Below are 23,377 nucleotides of genomic sequence, written 5' to 3'. Positions count from 1 at the left end.
AAGGACTGATGAGTAGAGGAGGGCCCACCAGTTACCTCGTGTCTTGGTGTCAGTCCTGAGGGATACAGGTGGACAGGCATGGTAATTAATTCAGTGATCAGATGCAGGCCAGCACTCCAGCTGGAATCCAGAGCTTGTCTTGGAGCCGCTCCCTAAGGTGCTTCTAGACCATGCATGTCCAGGGGGAAATGGCCTGATCAGAATGTTGAGATCAGCAAGGCTAACCCTGAACAGGATCAGCCCTGTACACATGATGGCTTTGTGGTTGCTCCTTTCAACCAAATTTGAGAGAGGAAACAACCAAATAGAAGAGAAGAAACTACTCAATCAGGCACTAGGCTGGCATCTGGGTCTGACTTTTACCAAGATGCTGAATATTGTGTTAGGCAGGTGCCATCTCATGCAAACATTTAGAAGAAAATGAAAAATACATATGGCACAGTTTACTAGGGAGTTAGGGAAAACACACTGGCTTTAAATAGGGAGAAACTTGTGTTCTTTACTAGCCTGGGCAGCAAAATAAGACCCTAATCTCAAAAAATACTAGGTTGCAGGCAGGAGAGATGGCTTAGTGGTTAAGGTGCTTGCCTGCAAAGCCAAAGGATCCCGGTTCAAATCTCCAAAACCCACATATGCCAGATGCACGAGTGGGTGCACGTGTCTGGAGTTTGTTTGCAGTGGCTAGAGGCCCTGGTGTGTCCATTCTCTGTCACTCTTTCTCTGCCTTTTTCTCTCTCTCTCAAATAAATAAAATAAAATAAATACTGGGTTGGGAGATAGCTTGATGATTTAGAGCTTTTTTCCACTTAAACATGAGAGCCTCAGGCCAGAGACTGCCACTTCCCCAAATCCATGTAATAAGGCAATAATGGCCATGCACAAGTGTGACCCAGTTTGCAAGGGGCAGAGATTGAAGAATCTCTGGAGCTTGCTGACCACCAGCAGCTCAGAAGAGACCCGTCTCACGGAAGTGCAGATAAGCAGTAAGGAGAAGGACACCCAGTGTTCCCTGGCCTCACCTGTGAACACATGGAGAGTGCATATCTGCATGCACGGGTGTATACACCATACATAACACACCACACATACTGTGCACAGAAAGAGGGAGGAGGAGGAGAGAATGGGGGAAAGGAGAGGTAAACAGTTCAGCATTTGGTATATAAATGCACAGACACAGAGCAGTTACTGCTATATAGCCCAAGTGATCTTGAACTGTGATCCTCGTGCCTTTGCTAGATTGTCAGTAGCTTTATGCAGGAGTCTAAGGAGTCTGCGTTGGTGTTAAATGGCCTCTCCTCTCTCCTTTTATCGTCCAAGGAAGCACGTTTCTTGGTTCGGTCCATGGAGCACTTGAAGCACATTGCTAACGCACATGTTCAGAACGGTGAGTAAGGGGAGGCCTCTTCCTGCATCTTGCGTGAATGACTCTTCAGGTTCACGCCCCCACCTAATACTGTTGTGTGTTGCTGTTTTAAGGCACTGCCATTTTAAGTTGGGGGCACAGGGCTTCCTTGTTGTCCCCTGCCCCCATGCTGAAATGGAAGCTGTCTTGACTGCCAGCTGTTTCAGAGGCTTTGATCTTAGTGCCACAGCATGAACTTGAGCTTGGTGAATGGAAGTAAAGCCCAGGTGGTTGGTTTTGGGTAGCTGAGGCTGCCATCAAATCCACCTGTCCTGCCCCAGTATCCTGGGGACTGGGGTTACAGGTGTAAGCTGCCCTGCCAGGCAATTTTTATTTATTTATTGTTTAACAGATTATACTCTTTTATCCCCTCTCCCTGTTCCATGGTTTTTAATGCTTTATATATGAATTCAGCTATTCTCATTATTCTTGTGCCTGCCTTTTGTTATTAATGTCTATGGGTAGAAGTGCTGGGTGAGACAGACAGTTTGTGGTAGACTGCTATCCACCAGCACAGTGTGTGTGCTCTTCTCAGCCACTCTCTCCAAAGCTGGTGGAGCAGCAGCAGAGTCCTGCTTAGCACCTGTGAGCCTGTTCTTGATCTCCACCATGGCAAAAATAACCAAATGAACACTGTCAGCTTTTCTGGTGGTTGTCTGATGCTGTTAAGATTTTATGTTTTTCTTATTGCTTCTCATACTATTTTGATAGATCCTCCTGATGCCTATTTCTTATGTTAAAATGATATAAAAATGATAAGTATGGAACTCATAGGCTAATAAGATGAAGGTTACCAATATGTGAAAGCCATCAGTATGATTTTATTTCCCTTGCTGTCCAGGAATCGCTCTGATGATGTGGAATACATTCCTGGTTAAGAGGTTTTCTGCTGCAACCTACTTGATGGATAAGGTAAGTGGTTTAAGTACTGGCTTCTTATTTAGTTTACCTAATTAATATTTGAAAGGTTATTTATACTGGGACTTGTTAGACAGTTTTCGTTTGACATTACATTTTACTCATGCTCCGCTAAATGTAATTCCTAGTACTGACATTTTAGTGACAGAAGAGGAACCGAATGCTCACAATAGAGTAAGTGTGTTCGTGTTCCATACAAACCACCAGGACAGGTCTCGGAGTCAAGCAGCTGTGAACTCCCTTGTACTTCAGGACAAATGGTTATACATTGACCATCCTGGAACTTAGAACCATGACAATCCTTTGGACAGCACTAATGCCATTCTGGTTGGAGTTTTGTGCATAAACTTCATCCATAGGTGCTGCTTATCTCTCTGGATTCTGTCTCTGTAAACGTGTAGTGTTGTCTTAAGTGCAACAATCTTAAAGGTTTTTTTTTTTTTTTAAGTTTTTCATTTTCTTCAGAGTCTCAGTCACTGTGTAGCCCAGGCTGGCCTTGAGTGCTCAGGCAGTCCTCCTGCCCTTGCTCCCAAGTGTGTGCGTTACAGACATGCACCATCACACCAGGCTGCAGAATGTTAGACTCTGTAATTTATCCTCCAGTCACTATAGTTGTTTCTTACAGCTAACCCACGAATGAACCATCTAAGGACTTCAACACTGCATTTGTGCAAATGGCTCCTATTTTTTCTCCTTCATATTTCATCATTTTTTGTGGGGGGGGGGTTGAGGTAGGGTTTCACTCTAACCCAGGCTTACCTGGAATTCACTCTGTAGTCTCAGGGCCTCGAACTCACTGCAATCCTCCTACCTCTGCCTCCCAAGTGCTGAGATTAAAGGCATGTGCCACCACATCCGACTTTTCATCAGTTATTTAACTGAATCACAATTCTTATATTAAATTATAGTGGCATGCAAGTAGATTTGAGCAAATGTAGCCTGGAAGCATAGAACTCACCAGTAACTAGGACTAGAATCCAGTCACAATATGGAGAGATGCTTCATAGCTTCAAGTGCCCAGGGGAACTAGTTAGTATGTCACAGACCAGTCAGGAGGTGGGTGCATCTGGCATCAGGCAGGTGAGTATCAAGAGAATCACCAGTATAGTAGCTGGTGCGTGGCTGGAGGAAGACCAAGGCTGTGTGAAGAGTTTCCTCTGTGGCAGTAAGTGGATTTTCTCGTGGGTAAACTTAGCACATGCTGCATGTAGAAGGGCTCAGGAAATGGAAGTTGTTACTCAGTATTAAAGTTATTGGGCAGCTTTAAGCAGAGAAATTACATGCTTAGATTCACATTTTAAAAGATGACTGCTGGGCTGGAGAGATGGCTTAGTAGTTAAGCTCTTGCCTGTGAAGCCTAAGGATCGCAGTTCGAGGCTCGATTCTCCATGACCCACGTTAACCAGATGCAGAGGGGGTCGCACGCATCTGGAGTTCATGCAGTGGCTAGAGGCCTTGGTGCGCCCATTCTCTCTCCCTTTCCCTCTTTCTCTGTCTGTTGCTCTCAAATAAATAAATAAATAATAAAAATAAAAAGATGACTGGAAACATTGAGTTGGATTGGGCTGAGCTTGGCTGTCCAAAATCTGTTACAGCAACAATCTCACAGGTAAGTAGAATATTGAATTGTCTTAAGTGTAACCATGTAAAACTGTATCTGTATCAACAAACACAGTTCTTAGGTGCTCTTTACTGGTTACCATGAAGATGGTTGTGGATTTTAAAGACAGCAGTTATGTGACCAAGCACCAGACTTTAGAGAGCTGTTGTCTGAGCTTGTCTTTCTTTTTGGAGCAGGATCTCACTATGTATCATAGACTGGCCTCAAACTTGAGATCCTGTGTCAGCCTCTCAAGCACAGGTATTTCAAGGATGTCCCATGCTACTGTGCCTAACAGGAGCTTTTTGTTATAGTTCTGAAATACATAATCTGTTAGGAAGTGATGGAGGATTTAGTTTTTGAAAATGATAATTTATGAATTCTATTATTTTTTATGTTTTTGAGTTCCACCACAGAATTATTACTCCCAATGTTGGTACCCAACAGTTAATTATTGACACATTTATTTATAGCTGTATTTTTGGTTACTTTTTATTATCTGTACCACTCTAATATATTTTATTTTAAATTATTAAATATAGAAATACTTTCTGTCCTTGTTTCAGGTTGGAAAAGCTCCAAAGGATCGTTTATGCCGAAGGGTAAGTGTCTTACCCACAAGCCCCGTAGTCATCTCCTGAAGTACCATATTGCAGTGTGAGCACAGCTGTGAATCCCCTGCAGTACCGTATTGTGGGGTGATCTTTGATGTGTTCTGTTGTGGTTCAAGATCAGAGATAAGAAAACTTCCCCGAAGACTGCACTACGGGAACGGAAGGGAACTGTGGCCTCTTGTCACTCACTTTTCCAGATTGTTAGTTAGCATGTTTAAGTTGTGGGGTTTTTGTTCCGTTTTGGTTTGGTTTGCTTGTTCTGAGGTAAGATTTCACTATAGCCCAAGCTGACCTGGAATGGAACTCACTCTGTAGTGCCAGGCTGACCTTGAACTCATTGATCTGCCTACCTATGCTTCCCATGTGCTGGGATTAAACATGATTAAGTTTTCATAAGATATGTTCTGTTTTGTCCTGTGGATAGGAAGATAACATGCTACCACTTCTGTGTAACTTCTGTTCTACTTTAGAAGGTTAAAATAGAAAAATCCAATTATCAATTTGTGACAGATTCTTATGGATAGTGAATTTTAGCCACCTGTATCTAAGAATCATTGTAAATACCACATGGGTTTAATAACAAAATTCTAATCCACAGATACCAGGGAAAATGACTAAATAGTGCAAGCTTTTAGTCAAAACTTTGAAATGCTCTTATTGCTAACATCATAAGGAATGTTGGGACAAGGAAATATAGCTGTTACAGGCCTTCTTTCTCCCAAAATCACTATTGAGGATCTTTCTGGTGTTTTCCAGAGTGGTTGTATGAGGACAGTTACATGTGTATGTTTGCATGTATCTGAATTTTGTACTTTAAGGATGTGAGTTTACAGTAGCTGGTTTTGAAAAGACAATACACAAATGCAGTGGCCCCTTGTACAGGCCTGTTAAGTCATTGGAGACTGTCTTTTGTCCACAGCATGAATGTAGTGTTTAGTTCTCAAGATGGAATATTCTAGTTTTGTTCAGCAGATTCAGTTCGTAGCCTATGAGATTAACTGAAAACACTACAGTTGTTTCTTTGAACATTCGTGGTTAAACTTTCAAGTATGTATCTTACCATGTCCCATAGTTAGCTTAGCAAAGTGAACAGAATGCCTTTGCAGTATACAAATAGCACTGCATTTTATGTCCCCCAACCTTTGCCTGGGGTTGAACCCAGGGCTTTGTGTATGCCAGCTATACACCCAACTACTGAGCCATACCCACACCACAGAACACCAATTTTTTCAAGTTAGTTGATGGTGTAGCTTTTTCAAAGCCTAATATTCAGATTTACTCTACAGAATCTACAGGGAGAAATACTGAATGACTTGAGGCTCTTGCATGTGTGGAGGGGTGGAAAGCCAGGCAGGTGGACATGCTGAGCTCTGGTTTCTCTCACAGTAGCTGCAGCAGGTCATTATGTTTCCTTTTAAACAGGATGTGGGGATGAGCGACACAGCAATGACATCTTTCCTGGGTTCTTGCTTGGATCTTCTTCAGACTTTAATGGAGGTAAAACAAGTGCATTCTAGCTAGGTGTGGCAGTACACTGCTGTCACCCAGCTATTAAGAGGTGAGGCAGGAGGGTTGTGAATCTCAAAGTAAACTCAGGCTATATCACAAGACTCTGTCTATACACACACTGAAGGAGAGAAAAGGAAATGTGATTATTCTGAGTAGCTCTTAATATATTAAATACTCTGAAAGTCATTGTCCTTAGGAAGTGACTAGTAAAATAATATTATTTTTCATTATTTATACAATTTCAGTTAAGCCTAAAAATGTGATCTCTCTCATTTTTTAAAAGTATTTTTTATTTATTGCTGGGGTGGGGGTGGCATGGTGTGCCCTTGCCACTGCAAACAAATTCCAGATGCATGTGCTACTTTATGCATGTGGTGGTGTATGGGTGCTAGGGAGTTGAACTCCAGGCTGGCAGGCTTTGCAAACAAGTGCCTTTAACCACTGAGCCATCATTCCAGCCCTGGTGTTTCTCATTCTTATTAGAATTACACTTTGGGTTTCCTTATTATAATAAATGGGGGTATAGAGTATGGATTTGCCCTTTGCTGCCTATAAACTCATTAGGGTATCAGCAGCTGTTACATCTCTGGATCTTCACCATCCTATGTTCTTGACCCCTGCAGGCAGACGTGAGCAAGGATGAAACGCAAGTGCCTATCCTGGACACTGAGGATGCCTGGCTTTCTGTGGAAGGCCCCACCTCCATAGTGGAATTGGCCCTAGAGCAGAAGCCCATCCACTACCCCCTGGTGGAGCACCATTCCACCCTGTGTTCCGTCCTGTACGCGGCCATGCACTTCTCCCTGAAGAGTGTGAAGCCACTGAGCCTCTTCGATAGCAAGGTGAGTCTCCGCAGGACTTCAGTGAGTGCAGGTCTCACGTGGCGTCTCTAGCTGAACAGCACTTGTTCAGTTCTTCCCTGATTCGCAGGGTGAAGGATCCACTGTGGGCTTGCCAGTCCCTAATTCCCCACCTAACTGTGACCTTCTGGTTTACTTTATATGTTGGTGTCCTTTGGAGTTCTGCCCTTCTCATTGTGCACATTCTTTCTGAACAAACCAGTTTTCTCTCTCGTTGATCTGTAGGCCTGCTCTGTGTTCACATTTGATATCTGGACTTCTTTTGAACATCACTTTGTCACATCTAATATTCATCTGCAAGTCCTCACCCTATCTTGCCCCTTCTGGACTCTACTTTTCCTCCTGAACCCCTGCATGGGGAAGCCGACTGTGGAACCATGTGTGCAGTTTTTCCTCAAATCCATAGCGGAGTATGATGGCTCGAGCCTATAGTCCCAGCAGTTATAAGGGGCCCACTGGTCTACATAGTAAGTTTCAGGCCTATGTGAGCTGTATGAGAAGCTGTGGCATGAAAACAAGATGAACTAGGCACTTCCTGCAAAGTTGGGTTGATTTCCCCAGTACCCATAAAGCCACATACATAAAGTGGCACATGCACCCTGACATGCCCAATCTCTCCCCCCCCCCCCCCGGCAAATAAAAAATATTTTTAAGGGCTGGGAAGATGGCTTAATGGTTAAGGCACTTAACTGCAAAGCCTAATGACCTGGGTTCAGTTCCCCAGAACCCACATAAATCTGGATGCACAAAGTGGCACATGCAGTGACTAGAGGCCCTGGCACGTATGCTTGTGCTCTCTCTCTCTCTCTCTCATTCTCTCTCCCTCTCTCGTCTCTTTCTGCTTGCAAATAAATACAATATTAAAAGAAAAAAGTTTTTACACTCCTGCTTGTCCTTCCCACTCCATTATCCTACCTTCCCTCCCCCAGCTCAGCCTTATCATGCCCTCCTCCTGGCTGTGACAACAGTCCCCTCCCTTCCATTAGGAAAAGTGGTTACACTTGGCCTCCAGCTCTCGCAAGTCCCATGTTGCAAGTGCTGTCTTCCCAAAATAGATTGGCTCCCTGCCTCACACTTTGTGACTCTTCCAAAATGAAGTCCAACTTCTTTACTGAACATGGAAAAATCTTACTGAGCTTGTCTGCTATGGATAAGGCCTTAACTTCTGAATGTTGGTGTCACTAAGAGACAAGGTTCTAACAGCGGGAGATAACATACCTACTTTATTACTTAGCTTTTTGATGGATTAGAGAACATGGCTTGTGCTTGTGGGAAATAGAGCATGTTTTACCTTTCCATCAGAGATGCTATCACGTCTTGGCTTTGGGGTTAAGATCAAGTGCAGTATCAGAAACTTCACTCAAGAAAGGTTTCCTTTAGGTGCCTGATGCTGTAGGAAATTGTAAAAAGAAAGGGTACTTAAGTAAGGGGGGGGCACTTAAGTACCAAGTACTCCACTCAAAAATAAATGTAAAACCCAGTGCAGGCAGAATCAGAAAGGCACAGTGATGCTGTTGATCTCAGCCCATGTCATGCTGACCTGAGATAGCTGTGTGGCTCCATGGACTAACAGGCATTTTGGGGTGGTGGCTAATGCTGCCATTGCTGACGAGAACTACTGGTGGGGGTGATCCTAGTGCCTTCTCCACATTTGTAAGAATTAACAGGCAGATTCAACATAAAGTATTTACCAGTGTCTGCCAAGTGGGAACCACATAGTATCAGATTGTGTGTGGAAAAACCTTGGAACACCAATGTCCCTAATATAACAGGTTGTCCTGGGAAGTCTGGTGCCACTCTTACATGAAGGGTATGCAGCTTTTTGGTGGCTAGGGTATCAAGGCTCTAACCCAAGCCTCATAACATCCTAGGCGCACACTCTGCCACTGACCTATATCCCAGCCCATGGGTATGTACCATGGGTATGACTGGGAAGTTATAGCACATAGCTACAATTTTGACAGTTCATTGTGACATACTTGAGAGATCTTACATTTGTCTGCACACAAAACAGTAACCCAAGGCAATGTGTTTGGAAGTCATGGGCTGGCCAAGAGCCTGGGTCTTCTAACTTCAAGGCCAGTGCTCTTGGCTCTACACTCCACTTAATGCCAAGGGTTGTCTAATGCCCCATTGTTGTCTGGTGCTCTCTGGTTCTTATAAACAAGGTGGTTTTCATCAATGTAACATTGTTGATTTGTTTTTCAGAGTCATAGTTGTCTATTACTACCTAACAAACTACCCCAAGACTTATTGGCTAAAAACAAACATTATCTCAGGTTTTGGGAATTTTGTTGTTGCTTGTTTGCAATGCTAGGAATAAAACCCAGAGCCTTGCACATGCCAGGCAAATGGTATATCATTAACTGCATCCCACCTCTTGGTAGTTTAAGAAAATGTCTTTCTTACATAGCCCAGGCTAGCCTTGAACTAAGCTCTTCCTGCCTGCCCCTGGGGTTGTAGGCACCATACTTATGGGTCCTTTAAGTTAGTTATTTGCCTTCCTCTGCCCAGGAGCCTGCAGCGTAAGGCCCCTTTGGCTGTTGCTGGTGCTGACTGGGGTGCTTTATCCACGGGCTCAGCTGGCCCTGGAGCACACTCCACATCCAAGGGTGACTGGTTCTTTGCCACATGTGCCTGTCTATGGGGCACCACGCATGGCCACCAGATCCACAGAGGAAGTGAACACGAGCACTGAAGGCAGAAGCCACAGTCCTTTGTAACCAGCTGAGGGGGCGCGCTCGCCTCTCCCTGACACCATTGCTAGCAGTGAGTTCACAGCCCCTGGACCTGAATGCCGAGACTAGGTCTCTGCAGGCCTCTCAAAGGCTGCCTACCCCGTACAGTATCAAATGAACGGTATCTGAGCATCTTACTGTTTACGGAGAAAGTAGAAATCAACCATGAATTAAGTGATTAAATTTCCAAAATCTTTTTACTCTTCTCGAATAATCCAGACTGAGTCAGTTTTCTTGATTTCTCTCCAGGGGAAAAATGCATTTTTCAAAGACTTAACTTCAATTCAGTTATTACCTAGTGGAGAAATGGATTCAAATTTTGTGTCTATACGTCAGCAGGTAAGTCCCAGTTACTGGATTTCTTTCTTGAGGGTGGAAGGGGGAGGAGATAAAACAAAAATGTAGCTGTCCTTTAAAATAAAATTACTACTCTTCAGTAATCTTGAGAGCTGGTTCCCTTTAAAGTATGGGTTCTTTTGTCATCTAAAACAGATTTAATGGAAGTCACTCTGGTTGATAGCAGCCAACAATGACTTGTGATATTTCCAAAGAAGCACACTACAGCAGACAGCTCAGGTTCGCTGAAAGTTCCATACTGGCAGAAGTTGGCCTGCTTTCACAGGTCCAAGCAGAGAGATAAGCCACAAGCCAAAAGTCACACAGCACACTTCAGGAACCCCAGGAGGAACAAGGCACTTCCCATGTCTTGAGGTTGGAATCTCACTAAGACCCACCTCCACCAACCAGTTGGCTGCAGATCTGAATTACAAACTGTAACAAAACACTGAATATGTTGGGGGCCATCTATTCAAACTACCACATATACTAAGACGACATTACTGTCTTTCTTCGTTTTCAAGTTCTTACTGAAAGTTGTCAGTGCAGCTGTCCAGGCCCAGCATTCTGTCACCAAAGACAAAGACTTCTCTGAAGAGGCAGCAACCACTCCTTGGAAGGACCAGGACTGGCCAGCTCTAGCCGTGGATCTAGCCCATCACCTTCAAGTGAATGAAGATGTTGTTCGAAGGCATTACGTGGGAGAGCTCTACAACTATGGAGCGGACCTCTTAGGAGAAGAGGTGAGTGCCAACTGGCACAGCTGTCAACTGGCAGCTAGAGAAAAGAATTGTAATGGGGAAATTGGGGTTCTGGGGTGCTTCTTGGAACCCCTATGAAAGACCTCCCTCCCATGAGGGGTCCTAACTGTTTGTGGAAAAACAGTTCTTTGGAACTAGGCAAAAGATAAGAAAAACCTTTCTGCCCTTTTTACCTCCAGGGGTCCAGTCACCTTAACCCTGTCCCCCCACCCCAAATGGTAACATCTGCAGCACAGCTCTTTTTCAAACAATTATTTATTTGACAGAGAAAGCGGGGGGTGGGGGGAGGAAGGGGCACGCCAGGGCTCCAGGCACTGTAAACCAACTCCAGACACGTGCGCCCCCTCGTGTATCTGGCTAACATGGGTCCTTTGGCTTTGCAGGCAAATGCCTTAACTGCTGAGTATCCCTCCAGCCCCAGTACAGCTCTTTGTTCTTCCTTCTGTTAAGACTTTCAGGCACAAAACCTGGAATAAAATATTAAACTGATTGGGTGTGACAGTGCACACCTATAATCCCAGCACTTGGGAGGTAGAACCAAGAGAATCAGTTCATGGCCATCCTCGGCTACATAGTAAATTTGAGGTCAACCTGAGCTACCTGAAACCCTGGTTGAAAATAAATAAACAAGCAAATAAATTTTTTAGAGAACATTGAACTAGAAACCTGTCATCATTTAATTCCTACAGTGTGCAAGACTTGTTTGGGTATGACAGGAAACAAGACAGGTACAGTTCCTCCTTGTGGTATTGATAATATACTGTAGGGGCAGAAAAGCATGTAAAATTTTGTGCCCAGAGCCAGCTGCTATGAAAAGAATAAATAGGTATTACCTTGGGGGTGATGACAGAAAATGTGTGTAAACCAAATTCACTCAGAAACCTGCAGACAGTGGTCGAGACAGAACAGAGAAGCACCAAGGAACCTGAGCAGACCCAGGACAGAAAGGCCGGCGAGGCTGCCAGCTCATAAGCTCCAGCGAGGCAGCATGAACAGGGGACACTGGCTGGGACCAGAGCAGAGCAGTCACCAAGCCCGTGGTTATTCTAAAGAGTATGCAGCCGCCACCAGGTCTTAAGCAGTCATGATATGGTCAAATCCTTCTGTTTACTTTGCTAAGCATGTGAAAATAAAGCATTATGAATTTAGGTGACAGCAGAAATTCAGGTTAAAATAGTTAATTAGATTTGGATTTTACTTTGATTATACATGGCCAAGCTCAAACCAGAGCTTGGCAGCCCTTCCCTAGAGTAAGCAGTGAAGCATGCTCACTGTACTCTTTTTTTTTCTTCAAGGTAGGGTCTCACTGTAGTCTCAGGGTGGCCTGGAACTCACAGCGGTCCTCCTACCTCTGCCTCCTTAGTGCTGGGGTGAAAGGCGCGTGCCACCCCGCCCGGCTCACCGTACTCTCTGCCCGTGCTCTCCTCAGGCCATGCTGCAGGTTCACGACAAAGAGGTCCTGGCCTCCCAGCTGCTGGTGTTGACAGGACAACGGCTGGCTCATGCTCTTCTCCACACCCAGACGAAAGAAGGGATGGAGCTGCTGGCCAGACTCCCACCTACACTCTGCACTTGGCTGAAGGCAATGGTGAGTGCAGCAGAGTGCCATAGCGGGTCACTTTCCGTCTTCTGTCTACAATAACTGGCAGGTGAAAATGCTTTATTCAGAAAATATTTCAAATGGCTGTGTGATGGTTTGAACTAAACATCCCCTGCAAACATGTGTTTAAATGCTGTGTCCCAACAGCGGGGCGTGGTGGCGCACACCTTTAATCCCAGCACTCGGGAGGTAGAGGTAGGAGGATCGCCATGAGTTCAAGGCCACCCTGAGATGACAGAGTTAATTCCAGGTCAGCATGGACCAGAGTGAGACCCTACCTCGGAAAAAAATTTAAAAAAATGCTGTGTCCCCGGCTGATGGCAATTTGGAATTGGAACCTAGTGGAGGAGGTGTGTGGGTGGGGGCGGGTGGGTTTATGGGTGTCATAGTCAGCCTCCCCTTGCCACTGTTTGGCACACTCTCCTGTTACTGTTGCCCACCTGATGTTGGTCAGGAGGTGATGTCTAGCCTCTGCTCATGTCACATTTTCTACTGCCATCATGGAGTTCCCCCTTGAATCTATAAGCCAAAATAAACCCTTTCCTTGAAAAGAAAATATTTATGTATGCATATGTATGTGGTTGTATGGGCACACCTTTGCCATTGTCCATATGGACATTGGAGTTGTCTGTGTTCCACTTTTATTGACACAAGGACTCTTGCCACTGCAAATACCATCTGGCCTGAGTGGCTTTACGTAGGTGGCTGGGGAATTGAACTCTATCCTTAAGGCTTTGCGAGGAAGTGCTGTTAGCTGCTGAGCCATCTCCCCCGTCCTTTTTTTTCCGAGGTAAGGTCTCACTGTAGCCCAGGCTGACCTGGAATTCACTAGGGAGTCTCAGGGTGGCCTCGAACTCTTGGTGATCCTCCTACTTCTGCCTCCCAAGTGCTAGCATTGAAGGCGTGTGCCACATGCCCAGCTTCCCCCATCCCTTTTAAAGAAAGTCTGTGTGTGTGAGTGGTGGCACGTGCTGCACATGTGTGTAGAGGTTAGAGGACAACTTCGGTATCTGCCTTGTGGAGGTTGAGGCCGGCTCTTGTTGTTCACTGCTGCATTCGCCAGGCCACTTGACCTGGGAGCTTCTGGCATTCTGTCCCACACCTCTCACCTGCTAAGAAGTCTGAGATTATAGACTCTTGCTACTATATCGAGCTCTTAGGTGGGTTTGGGGAAATCTAGATTCAGGTGGCCACACATAGCAAGCACGTTCACCCACTGAGCTGGCCCCTCCATGGTCCCAGTGGGTGTCTTCTTAAGTGAATGTTTTGAAACAAAAAGATGTAAATTATAAGCTTAATTGACCTCATAATCCCAGTACTCTGGAGGCAGAGGTAGGAGGATCACTGTGAGTTCCAGGTCAGTCTGAACTAGAACCTAAGACCCTATCTCAAAAAAAAAAAAAAAAAAAAAAAAAAAAAAAAAGGATTGTTTTTTTTAAATTACCATGTTAAATCTCAAGCTAGTAAGTTATATTTGATTGTATAAAAATAATGGATTATTTTCATCTCCCATTTGCAGAACCCTCAGGATCTTCAAAACACAGAAGTGCCACTTGCAGCAACAGCTAAGCTAGTAACTAAAGTAATGGAGCTCTTACCAGAGAGACACGGGCAGTACAGCCTCGCCTTACACCTCACTGAAGCAGTGGAGGCCATGTCCACTGTGACACGCCCCTACTGACAGTCGCCCAAAACTGTGTGGCCACAGCATGAGTTACTGCACGGTCACTTTAAATAGTAAGACCTGGAATTTTATGAGTATTTTTTGTATAACAAATAAATATATATTACTTTCAAAAAGTGCAATCCTGATTAAATTCCACTCCTTCAGTTGAAACTGGAGATAAAATGTAAACATTAACTATGCTATAATACAGATAGTTTACTGTTTATTTTTAAATCACACATAAGAAGCTTGAAATGTTAAATGCTGGTATTTGAAATTGGTTATAACTTGCAAATTATGTTCTTATTGTATAATTATTTCCAAGCCAAACTGTTTCTGTCAGGATTAAATTTCAGTCTACTTACACAGTCTCATCTGCTTTCTGAGAAGCTGTAGGCTTGGCCCCGTTACGGTGCCACATGGAGTTCTGGGTGCTGGCAGGGCCCTTCCCAGAGCGGCTGCTGCCTCCGCTGCTGGACTGGCTGTTAGAAGCCGGATGGGCACTAAATCGAAGCAGGGCCAGCTGCATGTGCCTGAACTGAGAGTTGGAGATGTAAACGACAGGAAAATCAACTACTGTAAATTATGACTTTTTTTTGGCCAAATTGCAAAGTTGTAGCCACATCAGGTAATTGTAAAAACTGTATTATCTTGTAAAACTTATGTAAAAAAAAAAAAAAGGTAAGGATCATAACATATTTAAGTCCAACTTTATTTTTCCTATAAGTTTTTAGAATTGTCTGCTTCTGGGATGTGATGATGTCATCTGTTGTGGGAACAGTGCAGGAGAAAGTGCATAGTGATAAACAGTTTTAGTAAACCTACCTCATAGACAGCTTGAGGATAGAACACAACTAATTTTGTACCCTATAGTGCCTAGAGCAGTCCAAGTGCTTAAGAAAAAAGTATTTATTCATTAAAACAAAACTAACCAAAAGTCTGTAAAAAGTGCTTTGCACTCTACAGATCACCAAGATTTATTTATGGAGTATCTTTGGGGAGCCATACATGCAGTTAGTGACGTCAGCCATGGATCACAATTGTTGCTCCTAGCAATTCACTGTAACTGATGGGTGTTTGTTTCTTTGCTGTCTCGTAAGAGGCCAGCTGCATCATTATGCACAGTTGAAGGAAGATGTCCTTTAGGGATATAAAGCCAAAAGTCTGGCATCTGAGAACATTCCAGTGGGAATTCTTCTTCACTAAAAGATTCAGCTCTGAGTAAGACCCTGACTGGTTTAAATTAACTACTGTCTGACAAATTGCAGATTTTGAAAGAAAACGTTTCAGATGTTGCTTGGGTGGCCGGGCGGGATGTTGTGTGGAGAGGACGATACAAGTCCAGCCTCCCCGGCTGCCCCAGCCAGCTGCACGCTGGAGCTCCTGTGAGCACACCTCACTTCCTATGAACCTGTGTGTGTTCTTAAAGGTTAGTTTTTCCTGTGATTTCTCACAGTATTCCACAAGTGGTATGAATTTAGGAGGCTAGTCAAGGAAATCTGAAAACCAGGCATGATTAAAGATGACTCCATTTTACTCCCCAGTTCCATGGCTACTTTTCAGGAGGGAAGTACTCATGTGTTACATCATGAAACTGGCTAAGCTTACTGTGGTAGGACACGTAGTTAGATCTGGAATCCCTGCAATAATAAGCTGAAATATGATTCAGATACCTATAGTACAAATCATTTAGTCTCCAGTTAGGTTTATCATCAGAAAAAAATAACATACTAGAATTTAAAAATTAAATCTTGAGTTTTATGGTTAACAAAAGCAACAAAATATTTTACTACTTCAATTAAGGGCTTTAAAAATAAACCTGATAACAAGAAAGAACAATGAATACCTATGTACACATTCTGTAAAACAAAGTGCCACAAATAAAAGAATGAAATTTGACATTGGACAAGTGGTCTCTAAAGCAAATGGTCCTGCGGCACTAAGTGCCAATCAGCAGTAGTGTTTCCTAGACACACACCCTCTTCTTCCCCAGACATTTTTTACTTTGTTAAAGAAATACACAAGTGCACGTGACCTAACTACTACTCCTGTTGTGTGTGTTTAGATGTAGAACTACAGGGACCAGGAGAAACGTGCAGTGCTATACAGCACCAAGCTTCACACTTGTACAAAGAGCTTTGTCAGCTGAGGTCAAAGTAAAGCCTGTTACATGTAAAATGCTTTTTAAAAACACATCAGTTGCTATTTAAAACCACAGAAAGCTTAAGATTTAGTAATAAGATTATAACACTCACTTAGAAGTTGTGCTCCATTTGATTTGAGGGAGAAATACATTTACAGCTCCCTACAAGCAGCAGAGAAAGTCCTCTCTTCCCTGACAGGAGCAGGTTTGCTAGGCAGTTAGACTTCTGCTTCATAGATTAGCTGTCCTTAGAAAGATTTTAATCCACTACTGGATGGTTTGTAAAATACTTTGTTGTTTATCTACTGTAATGTGCTGTAAGTAGTGGAAAGCTATATCTGTCTTCTGTGTCTGTTCATTACTGTGAACTTATGCATATTAGTGAAATAAATACCAGCTTTCATAGTTCCTTTACACCACAAATGTAAGAATTAAGAGATCTCTTCCCTTCTTCGGTAATAAATTTGGTGATGTTTTCTTTGCAATATATTCCAAAAGACTTGCTACTTTGGAAGCCTGGTGGTTACTAGTGGGCAGAATGAAATAACTTTTTTCACTTCATGGGGGGAATCCCAACTCTGCCAACTCCCCTGCAAAACCACACACTCTGCATTGCTGCTCATTCACAGCATCTACACCAACATGAGGCAGTAGTTTTCCAGAATGCCTTTATTTTCAGATGTTAGAATTTAAATTCTGAGTCAAAAAGACGATATAAAATATAAAACAAGCATATTCAGTGTCCTGAATAAATCCATTATGGATTTGTGTGTGTGCACGCATGTACATGCATGCTGAGATCATCACGACTCCACCTGTATACACATAAGCCCTGTATACATGTATGTCTATATGTATTTCCATGTACAAATACATTATCCTTGGTATAGTTACAGGAAATACTCCTTTTATAATTCTGATTTAACCCTCACCTTCAGTTACTATTCCTCCTTTCCAGTATTATAAATAATTCATCTAAACTCCAGGTCAGTACTGTCAGGAAGGTTCTTGATCAAAAAGCTGTTAACACGAGAATGCTATTTCCCACCGATAACCTCTGCGCATCGTGGACACAGTGTCTCTGAAGACTCGGCTGTGTGCTTCCAACACCGAGGGCACTTTGCTTTGGTAGTGGGCACGACAATGACTTTGTAGGAAGACTCTTCACGAATATCGCCACCTATCAAAAGAATGTGCAGAGCATTTCCAACAGTCCTTCAGCCTAAATCTACTCGGCTGGGATAAGATGCTGTTGTCCCAAAGCTTCCTCGTCCCCTTGGTAAGGTTCATTGGGTTCTGCCCCAGTACGTAAAGTGGCCAGTGTAACAGGACCCTACAACAAAGACTATGGACAGAGGTGGGACCACTGCTGAGATCTGTGCAACTCACCCCCCCCCCCCCGCCCAGGCCGTTGTGATCAGTGACTCGGCTCCTCCTGTACTTTGCTGGAGTCAGGATTCTAAACACCGAACTGCGGAGAGAGCTGCAGGGCCACTGCTCAGAACTGATGTTGAGAAAAACAGGAAACGAAACTGTCCACCATGGAAACTCTTAGATCACAGACTGACAAAAAGTGTAGATAAGTTATTTTCCAGTCATTGTACAAAGAAGTTACGTTACTATTTTGAAACCCATCTTAATCCAGAATCACGGGCAGCTGCCAAGCCTCAACTTTAAGGTGTTACCTATTAGCCTTCCACCTCCTGTACCCGAAAGCCTCGTCCCAAACCCAGGAGCATCCTGTCATCTTTCCCCAAACAGCATTCTCTACAGATGCTGCCTACCTACCTCTGCTCCCAGCAGTGACGACAAAATACCTACAGTGTGTCTTCAAGACACAGCAAGAGAACGAGTTCAGTGCATGTTACAGAGCCGTCAGCAAGAACGGCTACATAACCTTTAACCCCAGCACTCGAGAGGCCTAGGTAGGAAGATCACTGAGTTTGAGGCCAGTCTGGGCTAGAATGAAACCCTGTGGGCGGGGAGGGGATGCATTTGGGGTATTAGTATAAGAACGTTTTTAGAATCAACACAGGGAGGGTGGGCAGGGCTTGGCATAGTAGGGTACAACAAATCAAGGACAGACAGGGGATTCAGGAGGTGCGAGGACAAGACAAGTTTTTAGTTCCCAAGGTCACAGCTACTTAAGAGCCAGCTTACACAGTCGCCAGTCGCATACCCTGTTTCCACAGAAAGACATATTCCAAGTATGATAGGACCAGGCCACTGGGAACCTCGGTTCTCCCGATCCCACTTGCTCCTCTCCTGCTGCTTACCTTCCAAGTTGATGAGGAATGTCCCTGTCAGCTCAATGCCATCTGCAATTCTCTCTCGTGGCTCCTGAGCCAGAAGAGTTGACTGAGAAGCCATCATTAGCTCATTCAGTTGCGAGGTGCTGGAGGTCTCCTCAGCTTGCAGCATCTGAAGGGCATGTGAATGCTGACCGTGAGCAGGTATCTTCTGGAGCGTACGCCTTCCTTCACTGTGGTGGATGCTGTCACACACACAGTGTCCAGGCGGTACTTACTGCCCACATTTTACAGGTGAGGAAACAGGTAAGGTACATGCTTCTCAACCTTGCAGCTCAAGCCCAGCCTTTAGCCTCAAAGCCCACACACCTTACCCTGTCCCTGTATCAGGCTTCCCATATTGAGAGAGGGATTATGAAACCGGATGTAGACAAAGGTCCCTAGTGGCAATCTCAATAATGCACAGATTTCCTTAATTTCAACCTTCAAAATGAGTTTGTGAGCTAAGAACTATAGATGTTCCTTTTAAAAACAGGCTCATGAAAAACATGAGACTCAATTTGGTTCTAACAAGTTCATTCAATTAATACTTGGTAGAACCAGAACTCCCATCTGGCAGTGAATTGCTTGATTCCAAAGGAAAATATATTTGTTTTTATTTGTCCAATACAATGAGCTGAAACAAGCTGTGTTCTTTTCACATCATTTATAATATTTAAAGCCAAAAGAAACTATATGTGGGGAGGGGGGAAGCCCAGAACTAGACTGTGCAGTCTTGGCTAGGTCACAATGCCAATGCCCCATTTCCTCTGATGCATAATTAGTAAGTCAATTCTTCTCAATTTCTCAGTTGAATGTTAACATCATTTTTTTTTTTTTTTTGAGACAAGGTCTCACTGTAGCCCAGGCTGACCTGCAATTTACTATGTAGTCCCAGGGTGGTCTTGAACCCACAGTCATCCTATCTCTGCCTCCAGAGTGCTGGGATTAAAGGCATGCACCACCACGCCCAACAGTGGTTATACTTATTACCAACAGTTTCATATATACCAGCTATTTTAAGCATCAAATCTTCATCATTTAGTTATATTGTCACTCAAACTGAACATACCAACCAAAATGAGCTAGTTGTTTTTTAGAAAACGAGTAGCACTTCAAGACCACTCACTGCTTAACCATTTAAGCTAGAGACACATCTCAAGTCAAAGTGTCAGGCTTAACAAACTCACCTGCTCATTCATTCCTAAAAAACATTCTGATGGGCTTTCAGAAAGAAAGCCAGGATGGAGTTTAGAGATGTATGTGATGACTTGCTGAACAAAGTTTCTCCTGATCTCATGAAATTAAAGATGGAACAAACTGGTCTTTGGATCTGTGTGTGTCAGATCCAAATCCATAGAGATAGTCAAAACCCCAGCACAAGCCCTTAGTACACAACTCCAGGGTTTTAGGTTTCTTTGTTTTGTTTTTTTTCTTCAAGGTAGGGTCTCACTAGCCCAGGCTGACCTTTAGTGCCCACACTCTGGAGGCAGAGGTAGGATCCTCTCAAGTGTGGCGATTAAAGGTGTGCACCACTACGCCTGCCCAACCAAAATTCCCAGTTTATGCATTCTAATACGAAGGCGTGTGTGTACGTCTCTTATCGTCTTACACCCTGATGGTTTTCACTAACATGTTATTACACCTTCCCTGCACATGTCACATGTTCAGAGTATCTGAAGAGGTAAGGTATCAGAAACAATCAGTGACATTAGGATTATGAGACTAAATTAATTTCTAAACACTAGAGTTCTCTGAGTGTAAAAGTAACAAGTTCCGGGAGTGCTATACAAAGGTAACACGCGGCGGAAGGCGCTCATCGCACTCACCTCCATTATCTCAAAGAGCAGCCCCGGCTCTATCACAATGATCACCTCGTACTCGGCGGCATTTTTGCCAGGAATACTTCCAAGAAAGGAATCTCGCATTGCACACGCACTCTCCACTGCCTCCTCCAGCCCAGGCTTCTTCCAGATAGAACTTGTTTTAATCCACCCAGTGCGAAAAACACTTTGGGGTTCTTTAAAACACACACATACAAAAAAAAAAAAGTTAGCCTAAAATGCACAGAAGCTTTAACCATTAAAAGTTTATATTAGGGGCCAGGCGTGGTGGCGCACACCTTTATTCCCAGTACTCAGAAGGCAGAGGTAGGAGGATTGCTGTGAGTTCAAGGCCACCCTGAGACTCCATAGTGAATTCCAGGTCAGACTGGGCCAGCTAGAGTGGGACCCTACCTCGAAAAACCAAAAAAATAAAAATAAAAAGTAGAAAAAACTGAAAGTTGACAGAAGCTTTAACCATTAAAAGTTTATATTAGGGGCCAGGCGTGGTGGCGCACGCCTTTATTCCCAGTACTCAGAAGGCAGAGGTAGGAGGATCGCTGTGAGTTCAAGGCCACCCTGAGACTCCATAGTGAATTCCAGGTCAGACTGGGCCAGCTAGAGTGGGACCCTACCTCGAAAAACCAAAAAAATAAAAATAAAAAGTAGAAAAAACTGAAAGTTGCCAGACATGGTGGTGCACTCTTTAATACCAGCAGCACTTGGGAGACAGGTAGGAGTATCACCATATGTTCAAGGCCACCCTGCCATGACAGTGAATTCTAGGTCAGCCTGGCCTAGAGTGAGACCCTACCTGAAAAAAAACAAAAACCTTCAAAGTTGAGCCCTTGCTAAGATCTTTCTCATTTAGAGAACAAGTTATCCTTACCTTTAACATAAGGAATGTGCTGGAATACCTCTTCTGCCAAGTGAGGAAGAATGGGGGCAAAAGAACGAACCAACACATCCAAAATTTCCACCAGTGCCGTCTGACAGGAGCGTCGCCTGGGATCCTTTTCGTTCTCACAGTACAGCCTGAGTGGGAAGACCACGCTCCGCTGGGGACCCCAGCACCGCCTTCAAAGACCCGCCCCTGTGCCCAAGTCCCTTCCGACAGCGCTTACCTCACACTTCTGGTTACCATCCAGTCAAGAAACAAAATATCTTGTCCCCAATTTTTCTGACAACTTATCTATATCATTTTACTCTCTCCAGATATACCCACCTACTCAAAACACATATGCTATATCTAATTTTTACAGAGCTAATGTTAGCCAAAAGCATTTCAAGGTAATTCCCATCCCAACACTGGCCTTTGTGGTTGAGGACGGGAATGAGCAGGCCTCTAAGGAGCCGCCCCACGGGCTGCGGCCGGCAGCGCACACCGCACTAGCTCCTGCGCCCCAGGCAACACGCAGGCAGCACCAGGGCCTCTTCTAAGAGACACCACTGCAGTCACCCAGTGGTACTACAGAAGCCTCTCCTGGTTCTCTCCCCACCTCTCCCTGGAGGCGTGCCAGCCCAGAGGACAAGGACTGTTTCCTTGTCGCCTGCTAGTGGCCTTCACCTACCAAGCACAGCACTAAGCGCATTACCCACCTTCCCTCTTCATTCTCATAACACTTAGGGGAGGTATCTGCCCTACTTTGCCAACGAAGAAACCAAGATTACACTGAAAGTTGCCGCGAAGTGCGAAGGCAGACGCTGGCAGGGGACAAGTGGTTCACAGGCTTGACTCCAACCCAGCCGTGGCTACCCGATCACTGTCTTCCAACCCCACCGAGCAGAGCACCCACTCAAGAAGTCCCGGCTGACTGTCACGACCATTAGTCATACATACCTGTCCTTGATTATGCTGAAATAAAAGTTGGAGAGTTCTCTGGTATAAAATGCTTTTAACAATCGAACAACTTTTCCAAAATCATACTGCTTATATGAATCGGTAACCTACAGAAAAAAGTCAAAACAAATCCAAACACTGGGTGAAGCACATGAAAAATGGAAGTTACACAAGGAAAATATGTTCCTTTCAAAAACAGACCACAAGCAAGCAACAGTGCAAGAATCAAAGAATCTCTTACATGTCATTCCAGATACGAAGTCAACTACTCTGAGAATACTACTTGACTCCAACAACTTAAAGATTACACATCAACCAAGGGTAGGCCCAAAGGCTTATGTCTGGTGTCATCTGTATTTAAATTTGCAGTTCTGAGGGGTAACCCAGGGCCTTGTACATTCTAGGAAAGCACTCTACCACTCAGCTGCATGCCAGCCTATAAATCCTAAGTGACAGAATCACACCATTTTACAACAGCAGAATCAGGCTGGAGGTGTGGCTTAGCACTTAAGGTACTTGCTTGCAAAGCCAAAAAACTCAGGTTCAATTCTTCAGGCCCCATGTAAACCAGATGCGCAAGGTGGCACTGAGTTTGGAGTTCGATTTGCCAAAGACTCTGGTGCACCTATTCTCTCTCCATCTCTCAAATAAATAAATAAAAATAAAATGTATTTTTTAAAGTTTAAATAAATTTTAAAAAGTAAAACAGCAGAACCCACAGTATCAACAATACATTACTGTTCCCTTATTTATTTTTTTTGTCTTTCTGAGTTAGGGTCCCAGTCTAGCCCAGGCTGACCAAGAATTCACTATGTAATCTCAGGCTGGCCTCAAAGTCACAGCAATCCTCCTACCTTGGGGTCCCAAGTGTTGGGATTAAAGGCATATACCACCATGCCCAGCCCCTTGTTTATTTTTGAGTTAAACATATTCAAATCTCTAGCTTATGGAAAATACATGTCTTATTTTGAGAAAACATTATCTGTGTCTACATATATGTGATAGCTAATCTTGATTGCCAATTTGATAAGTTTTATTATTTTTTGTTTGTTTTTCAAGGTAGGGTCTCACTCTAGCTCAGGCTGACCTGGAATTCACTATGTAGTCTCAGGGTAGCCTCGAACTCACAGCGATCCTCCCACCTCTGCCTCCCAAGTGCGCCACCAAGCCCAGCTTAATTTGATAAGTTTTAAAATCACCTATGAGATAAATCTCTGGGCATGTCTGTCAAAATGTTTCCAGAGCCCTAAGGAATAACCCATCTTATGTGTGGGCAGCA

The 23,377-nt window shown here is 44.0% G+C and overlaps 2 protein-coding genes across 2 annotated transcripts in view; one reads left to right on the top strand and one right to left on the bottom strand.

Annotated features, from left to right (window-relative positions):
- Rab3gap2 (RAB3 GTPase activating non-catalytic protein subunit 2) overlaps positions 1-16,636 on the top strand; it is a 109,471-nt gene extending 92,835 nt beyond the window's left edge. The window contains exons 27-35 of the mRNA XM_004670118.2: positions 1,318-1,384; positions 2,244-2,314; positions 4,487-4,522; positions 5,957-6,031; positions 6,667-6,885; positions 9,891-9,980; positions 10,502-10,720; positions 12,168-12,326; positions 13,858-16,636. Of these exons, the coding sequence (XP_004670175.2) occupies positions 1,318-1,384; positions 2,244-2,314; positions 4,487-4,522; positions 5,957-6,031; positions 6,667-6,885; positions 9,891-9,980; positions 10,502-10,720; positions 12,168-12,326; positions 13,858-14,019 (1,098 nt within the window). The 3' untranslated portion in view covers positions 14,020-16,636. The remainder of the gene's footprint in view (positions 1-1,317; positions 1,385-2,243; positions 2,315-4,486; positions 4,523-5,956; positions 6,032-6,666; positions 6,886-9,890; positions 9,981-10,501; positions 10,721-12,167; positions 12,327-13,857) is intronic.
- A 162-nt stretch (positions 16,637-16,798) lies between these two features.
- The window catches only part of Iars2 (isoleucyl-tRNA synthetase 2, mitochondrial), a 66,244-nt gene continuing 59,665 nt past the window's right edge, over positions 16,799-23,377 (bottom strand). The window contains exons 19-23 of the mRNA XM_004670106.2: positions 22,099-22,205; positions 21,148-21,293; positions 20,265-20,455; positions 18,424-18,568; positions 16,799-17,327 (exon numbers count right to left, since the gene is read on the bottom strand). Coding sequence (XP_004670163.1) covers positions 17,185-17,327; positions 18,424-18,568; positions 20,265-20,455; positions 21,148-21,293; positions 22,099-22,205 — 732 coding nt within the window. The 3' untranslated portion in view covers positions 16,799-17,184. The remainder of the gene's footprint in view (positions 17,328-18,423; positions 18,569-20,264; positions 20,456-21,147; positions 21,294-22,098; positions 22,206-23,377) is intronic.

Source organism: Jaculus jaculus, chromosome 1, assembly GCF_020740685.1.
Source record: "Jaculus jaculus isolate mJacJac1 chromosome 1, mJacJac1.mat.Y.cur, whole genome shotgun sequence".
In the NCBI taxonomy this organism is placed as follows: Eukaryota; Metazoa; Chordata; class Mammalia; order Rodentia; family Dipodidae; genus Jaculus; species Jaculus jaculus.
Note: the sequence above shows the minus strand (reverse complement) of the source record. Positions and strands in the feature narration are given on the sequence as shown.